At 48.4% G+C, this 26,784-nt stretch overlaps 1 protein-coding gene across 2 annotated transcripts in view; it reads right to left on the bottom strand.

The window, feature by feature from the left end:
* Window positions 1-26,784, bottom strand: part of LOC144129254 (salivary peroxidase/catechol oxidase-like) — a 170,265-nt gene that overhangs the window by 30,594 nt on the left and 112,887 nt on the right. For both annotated transcript variants that reach the window (XM_077663268.1, XM_077663269.1), the window contains exons 4-5: window positions 24,917-25,134; window positions 12,420-12,590 (exon numbers count right to left, since the gene is read on the bottom strand). In XM_077663268.1, the coding sequence (XP_077519394.1) occupies window positions 12,420-12,590; window positions 24,917-25,134 (389 nt within the window). The remainder of the gene's footprint in view (window positions 1-12,419; window positions 12,591-24,916; window positions 25,135-26,784) is intronic.

The raw sequence follows: 26,784 nt of genomic DNA, 5'->3' as shown, positions 1-26,784 counted from the left end.
TTGAACGCAAAGCAGACAGTTCAGCCGTGCCCGCAGCGGTATAGCTCAATGACTTCGGCGTTCAGGTGCTGATCCCAAGGTCGCGAGGTCGCGAGATCGAAACCAAGCCGTGACTGCCGCATGCGTTTAGAGGTTGGTGAAATGTAGAAACGCTCATGCGTTGTGAGATGTCAGCACACGTTAAAGTAGTCCCACAAATTGTCTAAATTAATCTGGAGCGGCGTTCCACATAACCGCTGTGTCGCTTCGGGCCGTGAAACCCCATATACCACACATAGCATCGCACTTAAGCTGTGTTTATGGCCGCAATGATAATTTTTTTCATTCTAATCTGTTATTATTGTCTTCCAGGCCTAATGGGAGATCCATATAGCGATTCCTACGGCAGACCTCTTAGGGACTTTCTATAGGGGTTCTGTAAGGATCATAATTATATGGTATGGTACGGTATGGTACGGTACGGTACGGTACGGTGTGGTGGGTACGGTAGAGTACGGTATAGTGGGTTTGACGTCCTGAAGCGATACATGGGATATGAGGAACGCCGTAGTGGAGGGCTCCGGATTAATTTAGAACACCTATAATTGCTTAACGTGCACTAGCATCACACATTATACGGCCGTCTTGCATTTCGCCCCATCGAAATGCGGCCGCCGCGGCCGGAATCGAACCTGCGACCTCGAGCTAATCAGCCGAGCGCCCTAACCACTGATGCACCGCGGCGGGTAGGATCTTAACGGCAGATCTGCCATTATGATTATATTTTGTACGATAAAATAGCGATTGTATTACCTTAAAATTATATCGTATTATACGACATGATCAGTATAGGGTTTTTTATATTATCCCGGACGAATGCGTGGCAATAACCAACCCCATCGCCGTGGTAGTGGTAGAAGCGCTGTACTTATTCCACGTTTGAGCCACTAACAAACTGAACGAAAATTTATGAGCACGCGAGTGTCAGCGTTTTCAGTGAGCGTGTTGGTCATGCTGCGCAGGCTGTCGCCAGACCTTCCGAAGATTGAACGGAGCAGGCTTCCCCGCGCAGATAAGCAGAGGCATACGACAAATGGAGCATTTGCGAGTTAAATCAGTGGGCCGCCGTGATTGAAATTCGCCTCAGCCGCTTTCACGTTTTCTCTTTGCATCGAAAGAGCGGGCGCTCTCTCTCCCAGCCAGAAAGCAGAGCGCACGCGAAGTACTTAGTTATTCTTTATTTTTTCACCTACCTCCCATTATTCGCAGTGGGCCAGGAGAACTTCCATTTTGCAGCGTTAGAGATTCGTTCTGCGAGTGTTACAATACGAGTTGCGCACGCACTCTTCTGGTCAACGGCAACAGGCACTTGCAGTTTGTTCCCGCTGCTCTCCCGGACGTTCCGCTGCTCAATCACGCTTTCAGACCTCGTAACACTCGGTCACATTTCTGGTACAATTACTCGCTGCCACGGTCGGGCGGCCGCCACACCGCAACAGCAGGCGAAAGTAATCTGTAATTGTAATTAGCTTCCTTACGGTTTCGAAAAGAAATGTGGCGCGAGTGGCTCCTCCTTTCTTTTTTTCCCTTTCCGTGCTACCCTGGTCGTACGACTCGGCGCAGAGGCTTGGAATGCGGCAGACAGACACCCTTTGGGAACACCAGCACTCAGCGCTCTGCGCGGACGCTGCGATTAGGCGTGTCAGCTGTGGTGGCTTTAAAAACGACGTTTCCACTTCTCGTCGGATTAACCCTAAAAGCTGTACAAACCGGTTCAAGGGCGAGCGATGGAGAAACGACTCGGTTAGCCCCGTCGTTTTTCGTAGGAAGCTAGTTATCTAGGCGCGTGCACAGTAGGGCGTAAGCAGGTATTGAGCGAGGAGGTGGGGGGGGGGGGGGATCGATGGGGTGGTGTTGGAACGCGAGAAAGAACCGGGGTGCTTTGAGAAGCCTGCCCGCTTCCATGCGTTTTCGCAATGAACGATCTTTCTCTCTCTTCCGCCGGAGTGCTTGCGCCGTATTCGAGGGGAGTGGTTCTGTGTTCCCAAGGCCGTTTAACGGATACTAGCGTTGCAGCTGTTGCAACACGACCCTCGGCCAACCTTGGGCGCGACCGCGCGCGGAATGTGCTTTGGGCGCCTGGACGGACTTGCGGCGGCTCTCGTTATCTCATTAGCACTTGCGGGACGCTGGCCGTCAGGAAAGGTTTTTGGAGTAATAAAACACGGAAGGCAGCATTGAAGAGACTCGCCGTGAGAAAATAAATAAATAAAATAAAACGACTTCGCGATGTAATGGGCGGACCTCGTTCGTGTACACGAACTAGCTAGAGAGGCGCGCTTCAGGGCTGGCCGTGTGAGTAAGTGCGGGTGGCTGCATATTAATTAGCTGTGGCGCGGGGCGTCGCCCGGCTTCGTCATCGTCGAACTATTGGCCTCGCTCGTACTTCGGGATTATACCGTGCGTCGGAATACGATTTTGCAACGGGGGACGTTCCGGCCTCTTTTTATTTTATTTTTTTCATTTGTCTCTTTGTGCATTTAAAATGACAACCCTCCCACTGCCACTTCCTTCTCCGCTTCTCCTTTTCTATTTTATTTTTGTAATGCCCACGCGCCTCTTGAGAACTCGAGCTAATAAAAATGTATGTCCGCAGCAAATGGAGCGGAAAGTCAAGCGCTCCCCCCCCCCCCCCCCACCCCCCCTTATTATTCACGGGCGTTAGTGGCGCGCTATTAATCCTGTTTTTCCCCTGCGCCTTGATGCTAAGTGCATTTGTAATGCCTCATATGGGTGCAGCAACGGATTGACTCGGGAATTTTTTCGCAGATGAAGTGTAGATTGGGATGCCAAAGGCACTACAGGTCGCCAAGCCTTTAATGTTCTTCAGCGGAGAAGCAGAAAACTGCAGGCACTGAAGAAACAGCTACATGTGCATCCTCACAGCCAGTTGTTGATTAAAAAGAAAGCTCGCGGCTTTTCGTTCGCCGTCATATTCATCGTAATCGTCACCATTATCTGCCTGATTACGTCCACTGCAGGACAAATGTCTCTCTCGTTGATCACCTACCGCGCTTGTCCTTTAAATTAAAGTACGTCCTACACTCTCCACCGAGGTCACGTGACCTCGTGACGTCTTCCCAACCTGCCTACCGTGGCCGGTAACAACCGGCCCACCGGATTGTGAGCAACCGTGGCAGGTGGCAGTTAAGTTATTGCCTGATCACGATAAGTTGATTGGGAAGAAAAACCTGCGTCTCACAAGCCCCACCGGTGCCTGTGTTTAAAACAGCGCATCGGTTAATCGCTGCACCACTGCACCAGCAGCGGCACCAGGACCTCGAACGATATATAAATGAAAAGTATAGAATGAGCAATACTGCATGTATGGGCATGTAGGGAGAACCTAGGCGAAGTGATACACAGGCCACTGCAGGAACCCACTAAGGCTATCGCCTGATACCCTTTTAAGTGTCCACCTAAGTTTGTTTTTTTTCTTTTGAGGGAGGAGGGGAATGAGCGGTACTCGTGCACTGGTACCGTTACCATTGATAACAAAAGCAGCATTCACATTTTGCGCTCCTTAGTGGCTCGTGCAAGACGTCCGCATAAGAAGCAAATCAGCGAATATAATGTCTCCCAGCTGCGGTGGCTCAGTGGTTAGGGCGCTCGACTACTGATCCGGAGTTCCCGGGTTCGAACCCGACCGCGGCGGCTGCGTTTTTATGGAGAAAAAACGCTAAGGCGCCCGTGTGCTGTGCGATGTCAGTGCACGTTAAAGATCCCGAGGTGGTCGAAATTATTCCGGAGCCCTCCACTACGGCACCTCTCTCTTCCCTTCTTCTTTCACTCCCTCCTTCACACTTCCCTTACGGCGCGGTTCAGGTGTCCAACGATATATGAGACAGATACCGCGCCATTTCCTCCCCCCCAAAACCTATTGTTGTTATTATTATTATTATTATTATTATTATTATTATTATTATTATTATTATTATTATTATTATTATTATTATTATTATTATTATTATTATTATTATTATTATTATTATTATTATTATTATTATCTAATGTCTGCTTCGCAAGACTAGCAGTATTCCTCTTCGTCGATAACGGTTGCGCTGCGGCGCGATCACCTAGCTGAACTGAGCCCTTGCTGCTGATGGTCGCAAATTTTCCCGCCTGGAAGCTACGGTGGAGGAATCACGATTGTTCAGAATTCCTCGACCAAGCTCGCGATGTTCCGGCGCTGAAAGAGACACGTGGAGCTGCGTTTGTTGTTGTTGTTTTGTTTTATGAGATGATGAGAGGGACGTTGAAACCAAAAGGAAGATGGGCTTGGAAACGATGTGCTCCACATGCAAATTGGTTCGTTGCTTGCTCCAGCCTTTCATATTGGGAGCTCCAAAGATAGCATCAAACGTGTTCCATAGCCTTTTCATGTGAGAGCTCTAGATCAATGTCTGTGCCTGCTGACTTGCTATGAGCGCAGCGTAAAACTTTAATATAAAAACTGCCATATTAAATGATTTCGGTCCAAGTGGATTTTTGCCGCACAATATTTTTTGACAAACTCCAGATTGCGTAGACATGTAATTCCTTGTAACCGCTACAGAATTTTGTGCTGCAATGCGCTCCCAATTCTCTTTACGTTTTTCTTTGCACTTTCTATTTTATGTCAAATTATCTGCTATATAAATTATTACTGAATTAATTTTTGTGCAAAATAATACTGATTGCAGACACCCCTCCCCCCGCCGCCCCTCAACACACACACCTAATTGCGCGCACACGCACGCGCTCGCGCCTGTGTGCGTGTGTGTGCGCGTATGCGTTGTGTGCGTGTGCGCTAACTTGTTGCTTATGCTCATGGCGGTAACCTGGTGGCACCTATTCCTCAGGAAACTAACTTCTAGTGCTCAACAGCAAATGTAGTACGCTCAGCTTTTTTTTTTAATGTTCAGAACCGAGCTCTATTACAGGGAATTAGATAAACCTCTTCTAGATTTCCTGCTGTTCATTATCGGCTTATGCAAAAAAAAAGCGTGGCCAGTCGTTTAACAGTTTTTTTTCGTTTTTAACAGCCGAGAGGTCACTTAATTGTAACTGCTGCGTACTGAAAGCGTGATTCTTTGAGTGCTCAAATTTCCGCCTCTGGTTATCTTCCATACTACTTTCTGCTGCATGCGTTGACTGATATAAAAACTGATATGTGTCGCCGCGACTGGCTGCCTCAGATCACTAGACATTTGTTCATTCGCGCGTAAACCGTTCCTCATGCGATACTTCCCACTCACACCTCCGGCCGCACGGGCCCTGCAACAACCCACTGCAACAACCTTAATTTCCCCTATTTTTTTTTTTCGATCTCACTATAAGTTTTTATCAGGTGGTGGATGCGAACAGCTTCAGGGCTGTATCGTTTTTGCAAAGCACGCCGGAGGTTGCTTTCACTGTTTCCCCATCCACTGACCGTTCTTCTACCGGGACGTAGTTACGAGACTTGCGCGAAGCTTGGAGTCTGCTTAGAGCTCCTCCCCCCCCCCCTCCCCCCTAGCACACACACCTACTTGCGTTTTCACGGAAAGCGAGCATCAACTGGGAAGAGAGTAGAGAGAGAGAGAGAGGATAAGGGGAGCCCGCAAATCTCTTCTCAAGCACGTGGGCGCTAGCCGTATAGCTTCACGCGTGGCTGAATCGCGCTGCGAACGGTCGGTGCATAGTTCTCTTTACACGTAGCTGGGCACAAGCTCGCCGTTGGCCCTGTTGCTATGGCGAAGCGCACTAAACGACAAATGTAACGGTACCTGGAACCCCAACTCCTTCGCCAACCGACCTGCTCTCCTTTGTAGCCGGCAGCGTAAAACTCGCAGGTAGGGCGATTAGCAGAGAACAAACAGCCGGGGAGTCGCCGGGAAACAGTTAAAACTCTCTGTCTCCCTTTCCCTCTCGGAAAGCGTGGCAAGCGATGGAGAGATAAGGGCGTGGTCCCGGGGCTGCGTAAAAATAAAGAAGCAAATAAGAGTGGACGCCGGAAAATTCAGTCGACCGTCCTCCGCTTTCTTTATTCTTTCTTTTCGCTTGTGGCGAGAAGGTGGTTCTCAAGTATCGTGCAGGGGGCTGCCCGGAGGCGCCTGCCTTCACGCGTTTCACTGCGACATTCGCAGATACGCCTGTTCTTGCATTCGTATCTGCGTGTGTGTGCGTGTGGACGTACCGATGCGGATGTGTTTTAATGTGGCGCCGCAAGTACTAGTGTATGCGAGCGCTGCACCTTGCTTGCCCAATGCTAAATAATTGGAGGTTGCTCCTCTGGTATGCTATCCGTTCAAGGAAACTAGTAGGCGACAGCGAAGGGTAGCCGTGAAGTCACGTCTCGTTAGCGCAGGATTCTTCGATTCCTCTCTATAGGACGGCTCTGAGCCAAGTATTCTTCTTCGCGCATACATATTCTCTGCGAGTTTACTTAGGTCATCTTTGCGCGAGTATACGTAGGGTTTTTTTTTTTTTTTATCGGGGACGACTTTTGTCAGTGTTTGCTACGAGTCAAGCTGATTTGTTCTGCTCGCTGACGAGGAATTTTTGTGATGTGGCATTGCGGCTGTTTTCCGCAAGTGTAAAGACCTTTTCACTGTCTACAGCTTGAGTGAGCGCGCGTGCGTGTTGGAGTGTGCTGCGCATGCGTAGTAGATACCTGCATGAGATTCGCTAATCACAACGTTACTGGCACAGCCCCAGTCGAAATATGACTGCGCCCAGAAAGGCAAATGTGAAAAGGTTTGTAGGTTTGTAGGATCGAACGCTGTGGTCCTGTCTGCATAATGAAGTACGGTCTTTAAAAAGGCTTACATAAACAGCCCGTTTTACGTGAAACAAATGCGGCTACATCTGCGAGGACATGGGACCTTTTATATAGAAAGTGTGCTTCGTTGTCACCTTCTTGACAAGCGATACGTAAGTTTACACCGAGCGCTTGTCGAGAGCATGCAGGGGTCGCCAAACTTTTCATTTTAAACGAGTAGCTCTTTATTCTGTGATTAGAAAAAATTTTATTTACATATGTACACATGCCAAGGTTACCGGATACATTTGACATTCACAAGTTGACATGACGCTCAGCATGTAAGGCGAGCCAATTAGAGTGCCAAAACATCTTTGAATAACTAACAGGAATTTCTTGTGTGCGATTTAAAGCGGCGTGGCATGATTATTAACAGTGAGTGATACCGGAAAAATCTGACACGGAAAAAAAAAGGGGGGGGGGGGAATAAAGAAGAAGACCTTAGCGCCAGTTTGGTCTGAAGACCAGAACAAGACGTTCATTGTTAACAGAAATGAATACTTCTTGCGTACTACGCACGTCCACGCTCTGCGCTCGAAGAATGGATGGATGGATATTTCGTCCCCTTAAAACGGGCCGAAGAAGGGCGCCACCAGGTTAAGGAATTTTAAAAATTCACTTTCGCCTTTAAGCCAGTTTCGTTACAGCAACAACTTTTTTATTCTCAACGAAGTATTCTAATAATCTTTAGGTGATACCAAATTTGGCTCGTAAAGCCCTATCTTTAGGTCCCGTGCCTGCTTTCAAGCCAACAGTCCTCCAATCGTAAGTGCAGGAGAGAGCGACACCTGACGGGACAAGGGCGTGGCAGAGGCAGAAACTAACGCTTCCATCATTGCTATGTAAATCCGGCTGAGATCTCGCCTCTTTCTCGACACTGCCCTCTCCGTTGCACACGTGGATGTGGTACACCTACGCGACTCTGTCAGCTTGGTGAATTCAGCACGGTCTCCCCCCGTCTTTCTGCTTGAGCTCGCGTGAATCGTGTCCTTCGCAGGCTCCTCCTCCGGGGGCGGGTGTCGGGAGCACCAGGATTTACACTCGCCGGTGCTATTCATAGGGACAGACAGCGGCGGCCGGCTCCGCGGCCCTTCACGAAAAGCTGTCGCAGGAGAGGCGAAGAAGCAGAAAGGAAGCCAAGCTGGCTGCGCGATGGAGCGCGGGCTTTGCCATTCGGCGATCTGGGTTACACGCGCGCTCGCGTGCGCGCGCGGGCCTCCTTGAACACTTCGTTGACGACGCCGAGCCGGGTGACACGAATACGCTCTCCCTCTCGTGTATTTAGGAAGGGGGGGACCGGCCACCGTTCCGATGGGCGATCGTTATCTCTCCTTTTAAACGGTTCTTTGTCGCTTCGTCCGGCCGCGATATATTTTGATACGTGAGCGAACGAGGGTTGAGGGAGCAGGCCAATGAAGGGCTGTAAAAGATTTTCGTGTCGTAGAGGCTGTCGTGTGGTCATCAATCTCTATCGGATTCCGTTCATTACGCGTCCGAGCTTTGCGAGTCGGTTCCCGAAGCGGCCGAGTTGTGGTGTTCGCTGTGGGCGCGGCGGCAACAGGGAAAAGAGCTAAGTCGTCATGGCGCACTTTTACATGCGTCTTGCATGGGAGATTTGGGCTTTGTGCATGTACACGCTGGAAGAAACATAACTACTATTTTTGTTCAAAGGCAGTTAAGCATTCTCCCGACCGAATCACCGTGGAATGGTACGTTACGGAGGTCTAACTGCGCTAAAAAGGAAGCAACAAAGACGTACAACAGAAGATGTGTACAATCCTTACAGTGTCTCTTTCTGCAGTACGTACTTCGTACAGCAGTTAACCGTCTAGCCTGTAAAGAGCTCCGAGTATTCCAGACTGCGGTTATTCAACCAAGTTTTTGGATGCATGATTTTCCTACATAATTATAGCGGCCTATGGCCAAGGGGTTTCCGTAGTTAATTGCTTCGGTAGGATCGAAAACATTTGTTCACATCTTTTTAGTACGAGAGCGTTAAATTGGTAAAGCTGGCTTAGTCTTTTTTTTTTCGATTTTCCCTTTCAATAACCATGGTTTCATAAGAATGTATAGCGTTACTTGCCTCTCTGCTTTTTATATCTCTTTATAATTATACGACCACGTGAATACTGTACTTGTACCCCCCCCCCCCCCCTTATGTAATGCCCAACCCAGGGCCCTTAAGGGATAATAAATGATGATGATGATGATGATGATGATGATCATGATGATGATGATGATGATGATGTTTTGATGTCATGCTTATACTAGAGTGTTGAGACTCTGCTGGCGACCTTCTAGGTCTTGTATCAAAGAGGTGGTAGAAATCCGCATTCTAATTTTTGCTGAGATACGGAACTTATCTTTCATAACGTCAGGTTTCCTCGCAAGCACGACGGAAGTTGTCGTAGATTAGGATCGCTTCGTCTGCACTGGAGGTGGCTTCTTTGATCTGCTGATACAGCCTTGTAATGAAAGGTTGCACATGAGCGTTTCGTATAATGGCGGGTTGCAAACGGTGATCTGGAGGAGATCTCCGAATCCGGGATGGATCAAGATATTCGTCGCGCTCCATTCAGAACTGCTCCGAACTGACGATTGGAATACGTCAGAAATTACTTTTGGACGCTCTTTCTGGCGCAGCTGGGTTCCCAAAGCGATCATATCGAGGCCATGAAAACAATGATCCCTCTTGTTCTGAGAAATATGATGATGTAAGAACTCGAGCAACCGCCACAGTCAGTAACCAGATGAAGTACAAGTTGCTTCGGATTAAACCGAAAATTTCAACTCATCTGTATGGTCTAAAACAACCTCTAAATAGGCTGGAAAGCGGAGGAAGATCAGGGAAGTGGAAATAGGAGAGGTGTTTTTTTTTTAATTTTTGAACTACAGAGTTGGCTACACGTGACTTCACAGCTTATAAAACTTGCAGTTTTCTATACGGGAATGCGCGTCCAGTCACGACTGTTTAAAGACTTCAAGTTAGCTTGCGCATTGTCGCTTCGCAAATTGTGTTTCCGCAGTGCTGTCGTGGACGGCGCTGCAGACAGCGCGACAGCACACATCTTGTTACTACTGCTCGTCTGTTCTGTTCCTGTGGTAAGCCCGTGAAGCGTAGTAATTTGATCGCAATAGGGGGCGCAGCGGGAGCGTTCAAACCTCTCTCTCATACTCTTCGGCAAGCGTAATTTATCTATAGTCCAAGCGCTTTTTCCCTTCACTAAACGGCGCCAAAAAAGACGGCATACAGAGAAGAAGACACAAGTCACACACGTAAGCGTTCTAACAACCAATACGTGCTCGGCGCTTTTTCCATCGCCATATCCATTTTCTTCTTGGCCCCTTTCACAATGTGTACGTCATGTTGTGAAGAACAAATAAAAATGAATGAATGAATGAATGAATGAATGAATGAATGAATGAATGAATGAATGAATGAATGAATGAAGTAGCGCGATGTTGCGGCTATTCGCCATTGCCTTGTATGCACAGCTGATTAATCAACGCTATTAGAATGGAGGTATCGGTTGATTAGGTTCAAGTTTTGTTGTTGTTCTGTTTGCTTATTTGCCCGCTTGTTAATTAGGTTGATTATTTGTTCATTTCATCGCTTTCGTGTTTTGCAAGGTTACCTTGCCTTCTTCGTGTCAAGGACGTATATAGTGCGCATTCTTACGAGCACACACTGTTTTGTAGGATAGCGGGACTGATCGCTTGCTGTGTGCGCACTGTTTATTCGTTCAAGAAGTATGAGCGTATTTGTCAGCTTTAGTGGCTGTTTTCGTGTGAAGTCCCCGGTCCTCCTGTCTCTGGTTCCACTGTGCTCCCACTTGCTGTTTCCTTTCGTTTTTTTTTATTTTACGGCGCTGGCTATTCGCCGGCGCTTCTGCAATAGCCGGTTCGTTAGGTTCCGCCATCTTTTCATCAATTCGTAAACAACCGCAACAGACAATGAGCGAACCAGGGGCACTGCGGTGAACCGATCGCTAACGTTGAAGACTTCGAAATGCGTCTTTGATCGCTTCCTCCGGCGACCTACATCCCCACTGCTTTTATTTTGCGCGACGGCGCGTGCTTCCCCCTGCACTCTCGAGCACAAAAAGCAAGAGTCGAGTCTTAACCTGGCCTGAATTCTTCGCTGGCGCTTCACAGGACGCGCGTGGTTTGCATATCTCTCGGCGGAGTTTAGTGTGCACCGCGTCTTCCGGCTCGCCTCAGCAAACTGTTAGCCAACCAGGAGGCGTGTATAATGCATTCGCTCTTGCAGCGCCTTTAACGTTACGCGCTGAGCGGCGGCCACTGATTATCGCGAGAGCCGCTGCCGTGGACGAATCTACGAGCGACGCAGGGCGGGCTAGTTACGACGGAGAGCGTCGTCGTCGTAAAACGGGGCGCTGTTCTTGGGCAGGGGGAGCGATTCTGCACCGCCGCTCCCTTTTGAAGAGATCGTGGCGTCTGAAGGACCCAAAGTTGTGACGCGAGAGCATGATGGATCGGGGTCCGAGGGAGTAGGCCTATTGTTGTATTGTTGTGGTGCGCCACCTGGCAGGATTATACATGGCGTGCGCTGCGCCAGGCGCAGAGAGTAATATATAGAGGTTGAAGTGAGCGACCTTTCTTACAATTAGAGACTCTGGGAGCGTGTCGCATTTATTGTTTTTGTAGCTGTTGTTAAGCCTCAAAAGCAAATTTTCTTTTTTTTTAATTTCTTGGGGATTCTGTCTTTTGAACCCTGGCGGGGACATTTCTTGTCTCTACTGTAGCGCTGGAAAAAAGTGGGGAGGTGGGGGAGGGGAGGGGTGGGGGGGGGGGGGGGGGGTCGATGGGATGGCTGTGCTGTGCTCAGATGTTTTACGGCTAACTTAGCGAATGCAATGTTGCGCGGTGCCAAAATCAAAGTCAGAAGTCACCACGTCGTGATCATGCTTTGATTGCTACTGCACGTAATTAAATTTTTTCTCACTTAAATTTCTTCACAAAGTTCGCATCAACCTTCACAGAAAGCTGCAGAATGTAACAGCGGAAAGCGTTCAATTGGCAGCTATGCCTACGATACCCTGCAGCAGTATTTGAGGCGCAATCAAATCTTTGCGTTGTGTGCTCGTGAGCTCGTGAGCTCGCTAATTTGTATGCAGGCCAGCGTTCGCTCCGCATGCATGATAACAGTGGAAAGTATTGGGTTTCTTCGTGATTATATAACGATTTGGTGAGAGGGTGAAAGTGACGTAACATTTTCTATTTTTATTTTCTGTGTGCAATGGGCCCCCTATATTCCACTCTATAAGTAACGGCAACACTGCCCTGTGTAGGCCTTCAGTAACGGTCGTCGTCATCAATTCAACTGTCCAATGAGTACATTTTTCAATTGACACGACACATCAGAGCAAAATCGAGTTCAACCTTTTCAGCTGCCGGAAAGAATCCAACCCAGCGCAGCAGTGTTCATAAAGATTACATTGGCAAAAAAAAAAAAGAGATGCGCGTCTGCATCGGCATGTTTTTTTACCGTAGAATTCCGCGGCCCCTTTGTACACCTTGTGTGACTGTAATTGTGGCTTTCAAAGTACGTAATTGGCCGGTCAGCGCGGTCACTCACCGAGCGTCGGCGCAGCGAGGGTCAAGTCGTGGTCCAACATCTGTCCCATGGCGACGAGCAGGTTCCGCACCCGGCGGTCGTGTTCGCTTACGTCGTGGTGCACCAGAAAGCTGACCATTCGGGCGTTGGGCAGCGGACCACCGTCCTTGGCGGCACGGGGCTCGCTGATGCCTGCCGGGCGACAACAGAGGATCGCGAGTCAATGCCACTTTCACGTTTGAATGTAATGCAGCTCAATGAAGTAGAAGTCTTAGTTGAAGCGCAACGGCCCAGCCCGGCTCGTACTCGAAACATGAAATGAACGACGGATGAATCAACTGAAAGTATGGCAGAACATGAAAGGGTAGGACGGCGTATAGCATTTAGAGGTTGAGATATGAGCTGTATCCCTAATAAAAATGGTCTGCAGACAGTCTATAGACTTTTTATGGACTCCATTGCCTTGCTATAGATATTTATTTTTGTCTATTTATAGTCTATAGACTAAAGTCTACTAAAATGTATGGCCATAAATCTATAGATTGTCTGTAGACTGCCTATAGGATTTGTATTGCCTATAGACTGTTCTCTAAGGTTTGTCTATAGAGATTCTATAGATTTTATACACAGAAGTCTATGGACAATCTATAGGCTATCCAGAAAAAAAAAATGCGAAGTATGCTTCTCACTCATACTTAGGTCGTAATCGCTGACTATATGCAGAAAGTGCTCCCCTTATTATTGGTGGTACCTGTACTTCTGTGGTCCCAGTTCGCTTTCTTGAACAAATAAATTTCATTTATGCGGTTCTGTGTGGTCCATGGAGTTTTGGGGCTGCGCTTCCTGATCCCATTCACGCTGAAAATGGTGTTTGGGTACACCAGCGAATAGCTGCTTAATGTTTGCGACAGTACGCCTGCTAGCATTTTTTTGTTTTTGTTGGAATGGAAACGACCCTTTCCCCAACATGCGATTAAAGGTTAGGACGGGGAGTGGAAAAGGTGCCTTTAATTCTACTTTTTCTTCGACAAGCCTTCTTTTCATGGAAAGTTTACAATTTTGCGAAATCTGTCACGCAACTCGCCCAGCTTCTTGTATTACCATTTTAGCAGCACGCTTCGTCTTTCTGACTTCTTGTTTCATTACTCTATTGTACCGCAACTGCGACACATTTGTGCGTCCTAGCGTTCCCGAACTCGTTATTAACTACAGAAATAAGAAACACGGCACAACTACTTAATAACGAACAATATGTACTGAGGCTAACCCCACTCTACGGCTAAAAAAACAGCTTTAGGCTGCTTAATAAGCCATGAAATTAGCGTTAAATAAATAAAAAAGACACCGAGTCTGACGCACCCATATATATTTAGTGACAGAATGACAGTAAATCTATATATACCCGGCAACCGCCAATTAAAATCAGCCTGTAAACACTCGCACCTGTCTAAGCAGAAAACTAGCGTCTTCCAAAAGAACACAAACTATAAAGTGCATGCTTGCGTCACACAAATCCTTGCGCAGCTTGGACTTAAAAAAAAAAGCGGAAATCATTATCTCTCTAGGAGCATCCATTTGAGAGTTTGCGCATATTGATATAATGCTTAAAATCGTTATGTGTCAATGGTATGTCGTGCAGACTGTGTCAGTGTTATACCCAGAGAATTTAATTGCTTCACCGTGTCTCCTTGAGTTAATACAAGCGAGTGACAACGTAGGCAAAGTGTAATCAGGCAGACAAAGTAGATAGAGAAAAGGAAAATATTTAGCAACTCTCCTTCCATAACAGAACACGCTTATCTCACGTTAGGAGCTGCCTGAAGGCATTGCAGCTGGTCACAGCAAGAAAAGTTATTACTTTCCTCAACAAGCCTTTCGAGGAGCCGGCATGAGCTCGCAATTGTGTAAACACTAAGGCGAAAATAATGGGAAAAGCGAGGCTCACAAAAGGCAAATTAATCACCGCATTGCTCGTATATGCGTACCAGTGAGAAGCCTATATATCACAAGCGAGGTCTGGTACATATAGCCCGCGCTTATACGTATACAGTAAGCAGCAAAACCTTGTCCGATACGTTTTCGCGGTCAGGTTTGTCAAACGCGCCAAGACGAATGCGCCGAAAGAATCGACCGCGCCGCGCTTGCAGCCCCGGGGAAGATTTGTCGCCATCATTCAGAGGCGAGGAAATTGGCCAAAGACCTTGCGAGGATTGGGGACGCAATGCTATGAATAGTGTCCCATTTTCTTCGTACGCCCTGCGAGTGCCCACGTGGATGCACTCATGCTGCTGCCCCGTACCCTCCTCCTCCCCAGATTCGTAACGACGCTCGCCTTCACGAACCGCTCGCTGTTTACCAACACGAAATAGCGGTCAGCTTCGCCCGCGTTTTAAATGTAAAGCGCGGTAAGAATGTGGAGAGAGAGAGAGCCACGAAAAGAGGAAGCTCCGTAGCCAGAATAACAGTAACCTGAGCAGCGGGAATAGCAGGGAGGGAGCGGAGGTATAGTGGAGGCCTCACCTCTGCAGTGACCCCTTCTGGTCCCTCTGTCAACAAACGAACAGAGCAGAGCCGCTCTCTGTTTTCTCATAGCAAGAGCACACAGCGTAGATTAGGTTCCTCCATTCCGGACGCTATCCGCTAGAACCAGTTCTTTAGTTCAGCGCGGCTCAGTAACTCGGTTAAGCCATGGCAGTGACGTCTGACTGGAACGAATTGGCATCGTCCCGTGGTGACCTCCGAGATGTACGTATTGCGTCTCATTCGTTTCATTACCGCACAGAGAAGTGCAGCACCGGTGTGGTTTTATTACAAGTATTTCTTGATTTCGCTTACGACGCCTTGCTGGTATATGGGTCAATGGAACGGCAGCGCAGCATTGCTTCTGTCAGCCTGACAGCTCCTGTCTGCGTCGAGGTGCTAATAAGAACGAGGAGTTTGCGGTGATCACTCCGGATCGCGCCTACACGCCTGCGGCGATGGGCGAGGCCGATGACAGGCCTGTGCTTGTCACGTCTTAAACAGCTTCGACCGAGCGGCTCTTAGCGCTCCGCAAATTAGAACTCTTTCTGTTCGTTTTTTATTACTTAAGTTCTTGCCAGTTACTAGCTGGCAGGCTTGAAGCACCATCGGAAGTTCGGGTGGTTCCCCGAGGATTTTTTTTCTCGGAAAGTACCTCATTGAAACCTGGAAGATAGTTGTAACGTACGCACTTCAATGACTGAAAAAGTGACATTAATTTGGCAAGCGGAGTAACAACATCATAGGCGCAGCGCTTTAGTAGTCATTTCAGTGTGATAGTTCTCCATAAAACGTCAGAGCTTACATTTGTTCTTGTGAAGTCTAAATATATAAGCTGGAGGTCGGTAGCTTTAATTGAACTAATATTATTTAATTGAACTATGTTATTCCCGAAAGGAAGAGCAAGATTTCCTTTTATTTTTTTTATAACAGCGGTAAATATTAGGCGCTTGAGACGTTTGAATGCTAACTCGCCCTAACGTTTTGTACTTCTTTTTGTTATAGAAGAGCACAGTTTACCATTCTGCATCAGGTTAACTGGGCTGCCAAACACCAACATATTGCGCGGCCACATGTGCACAGCCACCAGTTGCAAGAGGAAAGCTGGCTCTGGCACGAATGAGTGAAGGATCTCCGATGCAAGTAAAAAAGGCTTGTCTCTAGTACTGTATCTAACCAGAGGGTGTCGCCTCGAGCTGTACGCGACACCGGCACTTGAGAGGGGGAGCTAACTTTGAAGAATCGTAAGCAAGACACTCAATCGTCGCCGACGTTAGCGCCACCTGAGAGCGCAGTTTCTGTGAGTACGACACTGGCGTAGCTGCTCTGTAAACTTGGAATGCCTTGGCTCAGCCACGAATGAGAGACACCGCTCTGTATCGCTGATAAATATGGCACGAAGTAAACTGTGTAGCCAAACGAGATCCTCCAATGCTCCCAACGTCTCCTTACCCAAGTGCGATGGCAAAGTGCCACTCAACGAATCGCAGCGGACTTCAGGACATCGTTGAGTAAGCACTGAATAGACGCAGTCGAACAACGAATATTATAATAATAATAATAATAATAATAATAATAATAATAATAATAATAATAATAATAATAATAATAATAATAATAATAATAATAATAATAATAATAATAATAATTGGTTTTGGGGGCAAGGAAATGGCGCAGTATCTGTCTCATATATCGTTGGACACCTGAACCGCGCCGTAATGGAAGGGATAAAGGAGGGAGTGAAGCAGGAAAGGAAGAAAGAGGTGCCGTAGAGGAGGGCTCCGAATAATTTCGACCACCTGGGGATCTTTAACGTGCACTGACATCGCACAACGGGCGCTGTGCGATGTCCGGTTTGCCTTATGATCTTTTTCATAAGCGCGATTCGGCCTACACCCTCGCGCGCATAGCGCTGCGGCGACCGGGTGTGATTTATGAAGCAGGCGCCTTTGTAAGCCTGAATGGTTTCGTGGCGTGTCAAGCCGTTCGATACCTGGGCTGAAATGTCTACAGGAAACGCTTGCTTGCTGTCCCGAGGGTGGACGCTGACAGTCGTGAACGTTGCCGCATGCTCATTCGTGTAACATATAATAATGGTCGACGCGAAGCATATGCACCCTGCCGCCAGCGTCGATTCCGGCCAAGTGGCCGAGTCCCTGCAGTGAAGCGGACGCCAAGGCCTATACGCAAAGCGCCACCGCCCCAATCGGATCGCAGGAGCGAAAGAATGTGACCGACTCGCCTGCACTATACCTTTCTCAAGGTGAAACTGCGCGCCTATGCTGCCATCGTCAGCCGCGTGCGCTACCGGCGCGTTGCGCCCTCTTGGGTGCGCTTACACGTCAGTGGAACGCGATCCAGGGGCAGAGCGGGCAGGGTTAAATTGTTGCTGCTTGTAGAACGTTTAATAAGGAATGTGGTTTGAATATGAGGCCGTGCACATGCAAGGTCTCGCGGGCACTGATTTGCATGAGTGCATAAGCACTGCTCTAGGTGTGTCGCGGTTGTAGGTGTGTCGTATAGTCCTTCACAGACTGCGATGCAATCGCTTGCGCATAATATGAATGACCCGTAGCTCAGGGAACCGGGTGCTGGCTCAAGCTGCGAAGAAACATCTCGGCTTTTAATATGCGGTTAGCGCCTCAGTAAGCCGTTTTCTTGCCGCTAGTTAGCGATGCTGGGGTGCATGATCGACGCGTTCTCTTCTCGGTTGCAGAGATAAAACGCACTGCCTAGTTCGAAGAGGGCTGGCGAGAAGGAGAAGGAGAGAAAAAAAGAGCGTTTTTCCGCACTCAATGCACTCTTTGCAAATACTGAATTTATTGAAAAAGCAGAAAGCGTTGCAAAAAACACAGCGTTAATTTGTCGCCTCTCTCCACTCTATGCTTGCCAATTATTGCACAGGGTTCACAAAAAGTTTACATCGACCCAAACACGCCGGTCCCATTTGCATACAGCGGCATACGCACCACCGGCTAACCTGACCGCACAGTGCCAGAGGCCGCAAGAAACTGCGATCTAGCTCGCTATAAAGATAACTACTCATAATACACACTTCCGTTTTCTGTACTGATCGGTGTTGCATTTGCACCCAACTATCCGTTGCTGCTGAGTCAACAGCGCGTCTTAATTCTACGCTCTGGAAACCGCGCTTGCAATAGGAGCGGAGGCCAGTTTTTACTCACTAATCAACGCACCAGCCCGCCAGGCCAGACGCCGTGCCCGCGAAGGCGAGACTACGCCTCTCTCTCAAAATGAAAGCAGTGATCGTTTTCACTCCGTTAACAGGGCCGCAGCTTCAGCCGCGCATTGCACCAATATCCTCGTCAACGAGCAGTGTGTGCGAGCCGCGGGCGTCGTGTAGCGACCGGTTCGACGGTCGTCTCTGGCGCGTTCACCCCCGTCTTTCCCTCTCTATCTCCTCCCCCCCCCCCCTCTCTCTCTGGAGGCCGCGCACGGACGAATCGTCCCACTTTTTCTCTTTTTGGGGGTGAATCTCCCGAGCAGCGTCCTCTGGCTGCATTCCGGCGCGGCCGCGAGAAAAACGCCGCCAGCGGCAGCCGCTCGTTTAGCGGTCCTTGATCGCGCAAAGAGCTTTGCAAGAGCACGCCCGCTATGCGCGCTTTAGCGGCACCCGTGTAGACATCGCCGACCGCTGCATGCTCCTACATCCTTAAACGCTCCTCAACCTCCCGATACCCACCTCTCTCTTTTTGTAGAAAGACAGAACTGCACTCCACGCGGTCCCTCCGCTCGCCTCTGGGTGTGTGGCGAAGTATACCGCACACAAGAGAACGAGCGCTCCGCAACCGTTTGGGGGGTCGCGCCGCTGACTAGGGCATTTAATCATCATGCTTGCAGCGTCGTCGAGTCTGTTCGGCTGGAGGAGTCTTAGGAGGCGGAGGGCGGCTAGTGTAAACGAAGGTAGAAACGGGAGCAGGAGACCCAAGTGCACACGAGGCCCGTACGTCGGCGTAGCAGGACGCTGCTGCGGCAGCGGCAATGCACTTCGTAACGGGAATGCCAAACGGGCCACACTGTGTGGCGGCAAACTGCGCCCTACGCCCGTATCACTGGCCACCCGGTGTGCGCGTGTGCGCATGTGGTTCTTACTTACCTACTGCATAAACGCCCAATACTTCTATGACTTAGCTTTCTATGAACACGCCAACTGAAGTACGTGGCGATGGAACTGCTGACGTGAATTTATTGCAAAACATTGTTTTCGCTTTCGTTTAGTGCCTGTTTTCACGGGGCATGCGGAGTGATACTACCGCGGAACTATTTTTTCCAGGAAAAATGTAAAAATGGAAGAACAAAACGCATTACGCCAGCCAGCTCGTTTTGTGCAGAAAATCGCATAGAGAATGAAGATTAATCTCAATTTTTCTGTATGCGCCAAAGTATGTTATCCACTTGTAATCATTCTTATCGCAAAATAAGGCAACTCTGCTCTACCTTCCAGTGCTGTCAGCGGCACTTTTAGGATGCGTTACTTTCAGCGTTACACCTGGCGGCTGTATAGTTCTCACGCACGTGACGGAAATAGTGAACTCTAGTTGCCTTTTCGTCAACTTGTTAACAAGATTACCTCCGCCGAGTTAGTTGAAGTATCGCACTGCTTCCAAGTTGGGTGTGTCCCGACAGAGCTGGCATTCTACTGACATTGTAAGTAAGAAGAAAATTCTTCGTGCGCTTCCTCTCAGCCACCAATTCTTTCGAGGCGGGCATTTTGTTCGTGCACGTTTCACTGGGCGCACTAAATGCGTCAAGACTTTGAAGAGCTTCCTCATCAAGTCGACGCACTATTCTCGTTAGCGGGTGGGATCGTTAAAATTAGCGTCAAGGAAGCTGATGCGTCACGAGCTGCTGCGTTGTTTTGCTGTCACGAACAGGCCGTAACATTGGCAGGTGCTTTAAAAATAGCGTCTACTTGCCACTGTGTGTTTTGCAGCGGGAAACGCGGCTGATTTCCTAGCTCTCTGGTGGACCGTGCATCGCACGCAAGCAAACAAGCACACGTCTCGCGAGCACCTGTCGGCGCAGCAAATTTACGGCGCTCAACTTCATTCCTCCCTTTACGATCGAACAGCCCATGCAACTGATTCTACTGCAAGATGCGACGAGGTTTTACGAGTCCATCCGTTGCCAGAGGACTTCTAGTTCACGTTGTGGCCAACAGTGAAATTCAGGTCGTCTTCCTCGCTCTTTCGCACATTTCAACGCCTTCTCTCCGCCGTTAATGATGCACCTGGGGCGGGGCGCGCGTACTTCAACTGCGGATTCCGTGAGATGTCTTCATCGAAACTGTGCCGAAAAGAGCGGGGGGCAGTTTGAGGGAAGAGGAAAAATGGAGGTGCTACAGGAATCGCTTTATTGCGTCGAACTGATTACGCTGTGCTCAGTCATTGCGTCATTCCTTGGGTATTTCTAGGCCGTCGTTACGCTGTACTCAAGCTTGCCTCCAGAGGCACGTTATTCTGGAAGAAAAACGGTCGCTGTTGTGAACAATTAATTCCAGAAGTGTAGGATACAAAACGCCGCTTTTACTTCTCATTTCCGTTTTTATTAGATAATGGTGTTTAAACAACGGTGCCGCCAAGCAATAGCCTGGAGCTGTGTGACCCGCCGCGGTGGCTCAGTGGTTAGGGCGCTCGGCTTCCGATCCGGAGTTCCCTGGTTCGAACCCGACCGCGGCGGCTGCGTTTTTATGGAGGAAAAACGCTAAAGCGCCAGTGTGCTGTGCGATGTCAGTGCACGTTAAGATCCCCAGGTGGTCGAAATTATTCCGGAGCCCTCCACTACGGCACCTGTTTCTTCCTTTCTTCTTTCACCCCCTCCTTTATCTCTTCCCTTACGGCGCGGTTCAGGTGTCCAACGATATATGAGACAGATACTGCGCCATTTCCTTTCCTCAAAAACGAATTATTATATTATTATTATTAGCTGTGTGAGCCCCATTTCCGCTTATTGGGAGAAGGTAGCTCAATAAATGCTTGATGGCACCTTGGCATTAAGGCTCCTTCATTAAAAGAAGACATCCAAGGAAAGGAATTTCAGCCATGTTATATCAACGTCCACCGCAAGACAATAAATGTGATTTTATGTTACCATCACCAAGACAAGGCTGAAGTGACATAGCGCATTAAAATTAAAATGAATATTTGTGCTATTCTACAGGATCTGTGCGCATGGGGCATGACAATGTGCTTATCACTCTCGTTGAAATTAAAATTGATAAAGAATGAGTGAATAGAGGGGTGAAAATTTCAGTTGCTGACTTTAGATAATGTTAATGTTAACGCTCTGTATCTGTCTTTTCCAAAAACTTTTTAGTCACCCACACTTGCGCAGTGAATTCATGTCTCCTCCACATCGCCTATTATCGCGATTAGATCATCCCTACAAAGTCGGTGTCCCCTTTTTGCAGAACTAACGCTTTTTTTTTTCAGTCGTTTTTACCACGCCCAGCAGAAGAGTGGAATCGTCTTCCCGCACCGACAGCAACAATCAAAGATTACCAGCTTTCCAAGAACGCCATAGCTAGCATTGTAAGAGTATAGACACATCTGTAAGCGTTTGTTAACACCAGGCCCGTTCCATTTTGTTCTTGTTGCTTTTCCCTGTACGCCTGTACCCGCTCCCCTCTCTAATTCCCATGACCCTGAGGGTACGCAAATAAATAAATAAATAAATAAATAAATAAATAAATAAATAAATAAATAAATAAATAAATAAATAAACATCTTCGCGTGAGCTGGACGTAAAAGGGTCGATGTTAGGTGACATGGCGCACTCTCATACGAGTCGAGATCGTGTACACTTGGTCCAACAATCTCTCCTAGACGTCCATCTCCTAGGTTCCTCGACAACAGTTTTGAATATTGTAAAATTGTAAGGTACCGATATGGAAACATTGAAAATATACCAAGCAGCACACAGTATCGGTCCAATATTCGAAATGTGTTTGCAAAGACCGGGCCAACGAAGGACGAGCCTTGCCAGAACATTGGCAATATTTGCCAGATGCCCTGTGCTGCCACGGGAAATCCACTCTTCCGAGGTGTTGCAAAATCTTCTAAAGCTTTTCCATCGCTCGCATGCATCAGTTAAGACTGTCATAGAAAACCTAACCAAAACGGTAGCAAAACGTTATGTAACAAAAGTAAAAACAGCGCTAATTTTTACACAAACCACACACAAAGACCAGACAGGACGGGCGCTGTCTGGTCTTTCTGTGTGGTTTGTGTAAAAATTAGCGCTGTTTTTACTTTTGTTACACAATGGTACACCAACTAGCCCAGCAAGAGGTACTGTTAATAAAAAACGTTAATAGCAAGAAAATGCAAGCCTGCCACGGGAAATATGCGAATATGTTGATTGTTATAGTGAAATCCTACAATGCACAAAAAAATTGCGTTGATAAAATATTTCGCGTCGAAAAATGCTTTTGTCCTCCGCCGCATGCAGTTCACTGAAGGGCAGCAGTAGGGTTGCAATGCGGCTATAGTTGAAAATAACAAGCTGCCACTCAAACTTTCATCGTGTCCGAGCTTGAAACAGCTGACTGCCTCCGACCTGCTGACAAGTTACGCAACCCCGCGCAAGAAATGGAACAACAAAAAGGGCAGCGTCGTTCCTTCGTGGCCTCAGATTTTGAGCGAAGATCAGAAGCAACGTTTCAAGGTCTCGTGCTTTAGTTTTTTTTGTATTTTTTTATTTTTCCCCCCGCTTCCTTACGGCGCTCGCTCGCTTGCTTCAGACAGCTTTCACGTGCTCGAATTTTTCTAGAGGCCGTATTTGATAGAAGCTGGAGATAGTTAGTTTAACCACCTGCTGTAAAGCAAGGTATGCACCTTCTGAGGCCGAAGATTGCTCCTTTGATCCCGGTGCTGCTTCCGCCGGTTGTTGCTTTGCGGTCGACCCACCGCGCTCGTGGATTGTTTATGTTCGCGCTTATCCATTCTTTTTTTTTTCCTTTCTTCTTTTTATTCTTCTCTCGTGAAGCGAGCTTGTCTTTCCTCGAGCATCTCCCTCGTTGAGTGCATCGCTGGAAGCCCTGTCCTTGTATACTTTGTATGAGCGCGCGCACAGGCGCGTGGCCCATTTCTATATTCGCTGGTAGAGAGAAAGCCTTGGGCGAACTTTCGCATGCGGGCTTCCAATCGACCTGAGACGAGGTCGCTTTCCAGTCACGTGGGTGCCAGGAGGAAAGTCAAACTCCCCAGTACGAATGTTTGCGCGCAGTTCGGGCGTCTTGGCCTGCTGCACACCGATACGAAACGACTGCCGGCACTCACGTTATACGCGGGGCGCGGGACCAAGTTTTGATTAACCTTTTTTCCTAGGTTCGCACTTCTGTAGTTTCAGGACAGACGCGAGGCTTACGTTTCTTCGATACTGTAGATTCCCTTTTACTCTGAAGTACTTTTAGGCTTCTGTGTGCAGCAGGATGGTGCGTCGGACCAGTGAATCGAAATATGACGATTGATTCGTACCAGACCTTCAGATGAACGAGAACGAACTGGTTACCGAAAAGGGTTATTCACTGTGCATGCTGCAATGCAGTAACCTAAAGTCACTGCAAATATCTACTAGGACTTAAATGACAAGGGGTGGGTTTGGGCTAGTTGGTAATCCATTGCTGACAACAATGCACGCGGAAAGCAACGAGAACGAAGACGATAAGATAAGAAGCACAGGCAGGTGGCGAATACAGAAATGGGCCGCGCGCCTGCGCTTGTCTGTGTTATTGTTGTTAACGACTACAACACACTCATTTTCTGCGCGTTTTGTTGTAAATGGCAAGCCAGCACCGATCGCCCAGAGCGTGTCATTGGACACGGCAGCCTCACGCTAACGTGGAGTCTGAACCCTTGAGCGGCTGCTAATTGGCATGCATGACAAGGAATAGGGGTTATTAATGGTACAAATTCGTGTGCTTATCAAAATGTCCGCAGAAATTTATTTTCATTTTTTGTTTGTCTTTATTCTCTCGCTTAGAAACTGCGTCGTCGACCGTTAGAATCACCGCATATTTTTGTCTGCGCCATGGTTGGCACTGTCCTACGTGACTTTCGTGTCACGCAGAGACCGCACATATGGATAATGGACACATTGGACGCGTAAGCACACATAGTATCATATGACTGGACCCTGGTATAGCTCACGCACCACTAAAGTAACCTGGAGCTCTGCACAAGGAGCAACCAGGCTTCTCCAGGCAGCGAGGGGAGCCTGCGAGTATACTGACGCGTTCGTCGCGCAATCTTAACTTACCAGAAAATACACGCTGCGGTTTATGTTTTCTTTCTATACTACTCAGAGTTGTCACGAACAGCAAATGACGCAGGCTACGCCTCGCACTTAACGGTAACGTTTTCAATCGTATGATTGTGTTCTGAGTGTCTTCGCGTCATTTGATGTGTCTGTGAATAGAGCCTGGTGGTTCGTTCGCCTTTTAATAGGGAACCCGATGGTGCTGGAGGTATTCTAGCACTTTTGGAAGTACACAAGCAGTGATAGCTGGTGGCGTTACAGCGCACCAACCCGTGTCCTCACAGTGACTCGCGTTAGCATCGAAAACACTTTAAAGAAACAGCCAACTAAGCGTAGTACAGATTCATATCGGTTGGTTACGTGGTACCCGCCGCGGTGGCTCAGTGGTTAGGGCGCTCGAATACTGATCCGGAGTTCCCGGGTTCGAACCCGACCGCGGCGGCTGCGTTATTATTGAGGCAAAACGCTAAGGCGCCCGTGTGATGTGCGATGTCAGTGTACGTTAAAGATCCCCAGGTGGTCGAAATTATTCCGGAGACCTCCACTATAGCACCTCTTTCTTCCTTTATTCTTTCACTCCCTCCTTTATCCCTTCCCTTACGGCGCGGTTCAGGTGTCCAACGATATATGAGACAGATACTGCACCATTTCCTTTCCTCAAAAACCAACTATTATTATTACTGGTTACTTGGTGGTGTTAACGGGAAAGGCGGGCGTACCGTCTGCGTAGGCGGGCGGCAGGTAGCGCACCATGGCCGATCGCACGGATCCCCAGGACGGGTTGTCGAGGTTGTTGCACATTCCGGTGAGTGTGCGGTAGCGGCTCAGCTCGCACTTGACCGGCTTGAGGAAGGTCGGGCAGATGTCCTTCACCAGCGTCTTGCTGGTGTCGATCTGCGGCAGGCCGTACACGATGGCGTGGTACGACAGGGAGAACCTGCGGGGGCAGAGACGCGCGTCCGCCGCTGGCCGGTGAGTCTCACCTTTGTTGCGTACACATGCATTCGTAAGAAGGTAAATGGCAACAGGAAGGAAGAAAGGAACAAGAAAGCAGCAGCTGCACTGAGAATCCTTCGTTCGCCCGCTGCAGTAACGCATGGTCGGAGCACACAGCTATGTGTACGCAAGCATTACCTTTGCCGGAGTCAACTTCATGAGATGCTTTGGAGACGGCTTAGTTTTGTCCCGAAAATTTCAAGGCGTCCGAGTCCCCTATTTCACGTGCAGGATATGTGTGTCGTTATGATCCTGCCAAAGTTTCTCTCATTACTGTTGTCAAAAGCGACGTCATTGGTGGGTCTACGTATCAGCACACAGACTAGTGGAACCTGTGGGAAAGAAGAGCTCGCACATTTTTTTTTTCTCAAGGAAAGGAAGAGGAAAACCTTTCGGGGACAAGGTTGGGTCTCACTTCGGACACTTGGCAAGCCTTATGGCGGTAGTGGTCTATTGATGATTAAAATCATAGTAAAAAGGAAGGAAAATATAGTGCCGGCAGTTGAAATTGCTGTCTAATATCTTAAGCACGCCAGCTTCGGCCGCCGGAAATGAAAGGGATAGGGAGAGGGTATCTAGCGAGACGAAGCACAGAGAGCACCGACACCGAGAAAGTACAGGATAAAGCAATATCACTGGCATTTCTTCCGGAACAAGATAAAGAGCTTAAAGCTTTTTTACAGATGTAGAGCCTCACCTCCGTTAACCTAGCCTTTAGAACTTAATAGATACCACGGCCACCAATCACATCGCAGATATATTTGGGCAGCCATTTCATTGGAACAACCGGATAGCAGTTAAGGAACAATATGCAACCGATCGAAGCCATGTCCCGTTGCTGTGGGATTTTTCGCTAATTACTGCCGTGAAGGTTTATATGACGCGTATAAGCATGCTTATACTTGACGTGAGCGAATGCGGTTTAATTTTGTTCCGTTTTGCTTTTTGGTTTTGGTTTGGGGCCGACGCGTTATGAACCACGTGGGCTTTGCCTGCTTTGTGGCGACCCCGACGGAGAAAGCTCTATCACTCGTACATCGCCCGTGCGAATGCGGCGAGCAGATATATAAGCCGTCTGAGGCCGCGCAGCTTTTGAGGTCGTGCGTTTTAGAGGTCAGAGAGGCAACTACATAGACTCGCCGACGACTGATAGCATGTGCGGAACTGAATGCTGCGACTGGGTGACGTTGAAAGAACCGCGTGCGTCGCGGGAACTGGTTTGCTATCAGAAAGAATCTTACACCAATTCTCCGCTCAGGCTCGCTCCGGTGTTTTATAACGCGATGGATTCCTGTCTTCGTAACACGTACGGGAGAAGGGCGAACCTTGCAAGATTAGCACTTCCGAACACCTGTGTGTATAGAGGTACTGTTTCTCTTCCTCTTCCTTTCTTCTCTCTCTCTCTCTCTCTTTCTCTGTGGTCAACATCACCGATACACGCACACTTTTGCTCTAATGAAAGGCGATGTACCACTGACCTTGTTTTCTTTGTTACATATATACACAGGGCTTTCAGTTTTTCTAACCCGAAGCAGCAGTGTCGTCAAGTAATGTCTCGAGCCAGTCGCCGTGTAGATGAAATATTGATGGG

This window comes from Amblyomma americanum, chromosome 4, assembly GCF_052857255.1.
Source record: "Amblyomma americanum isolate KBUSLIRL-KWMA chromosome 4, ASM5285725v1, whole genome shotgun sequence".
Lineage (NCBI taxonomy): Eukaryota > Metazoa > Arthropoda > Arachnida > Ixodida > Ixodidae > Amblyomma > Amblyomma americanum.
The sequence above is the reverse complement of the archived record's forward strand: the minus strand, read 5'-3'. Positions and strand labels throughout refer to the sequence as shown.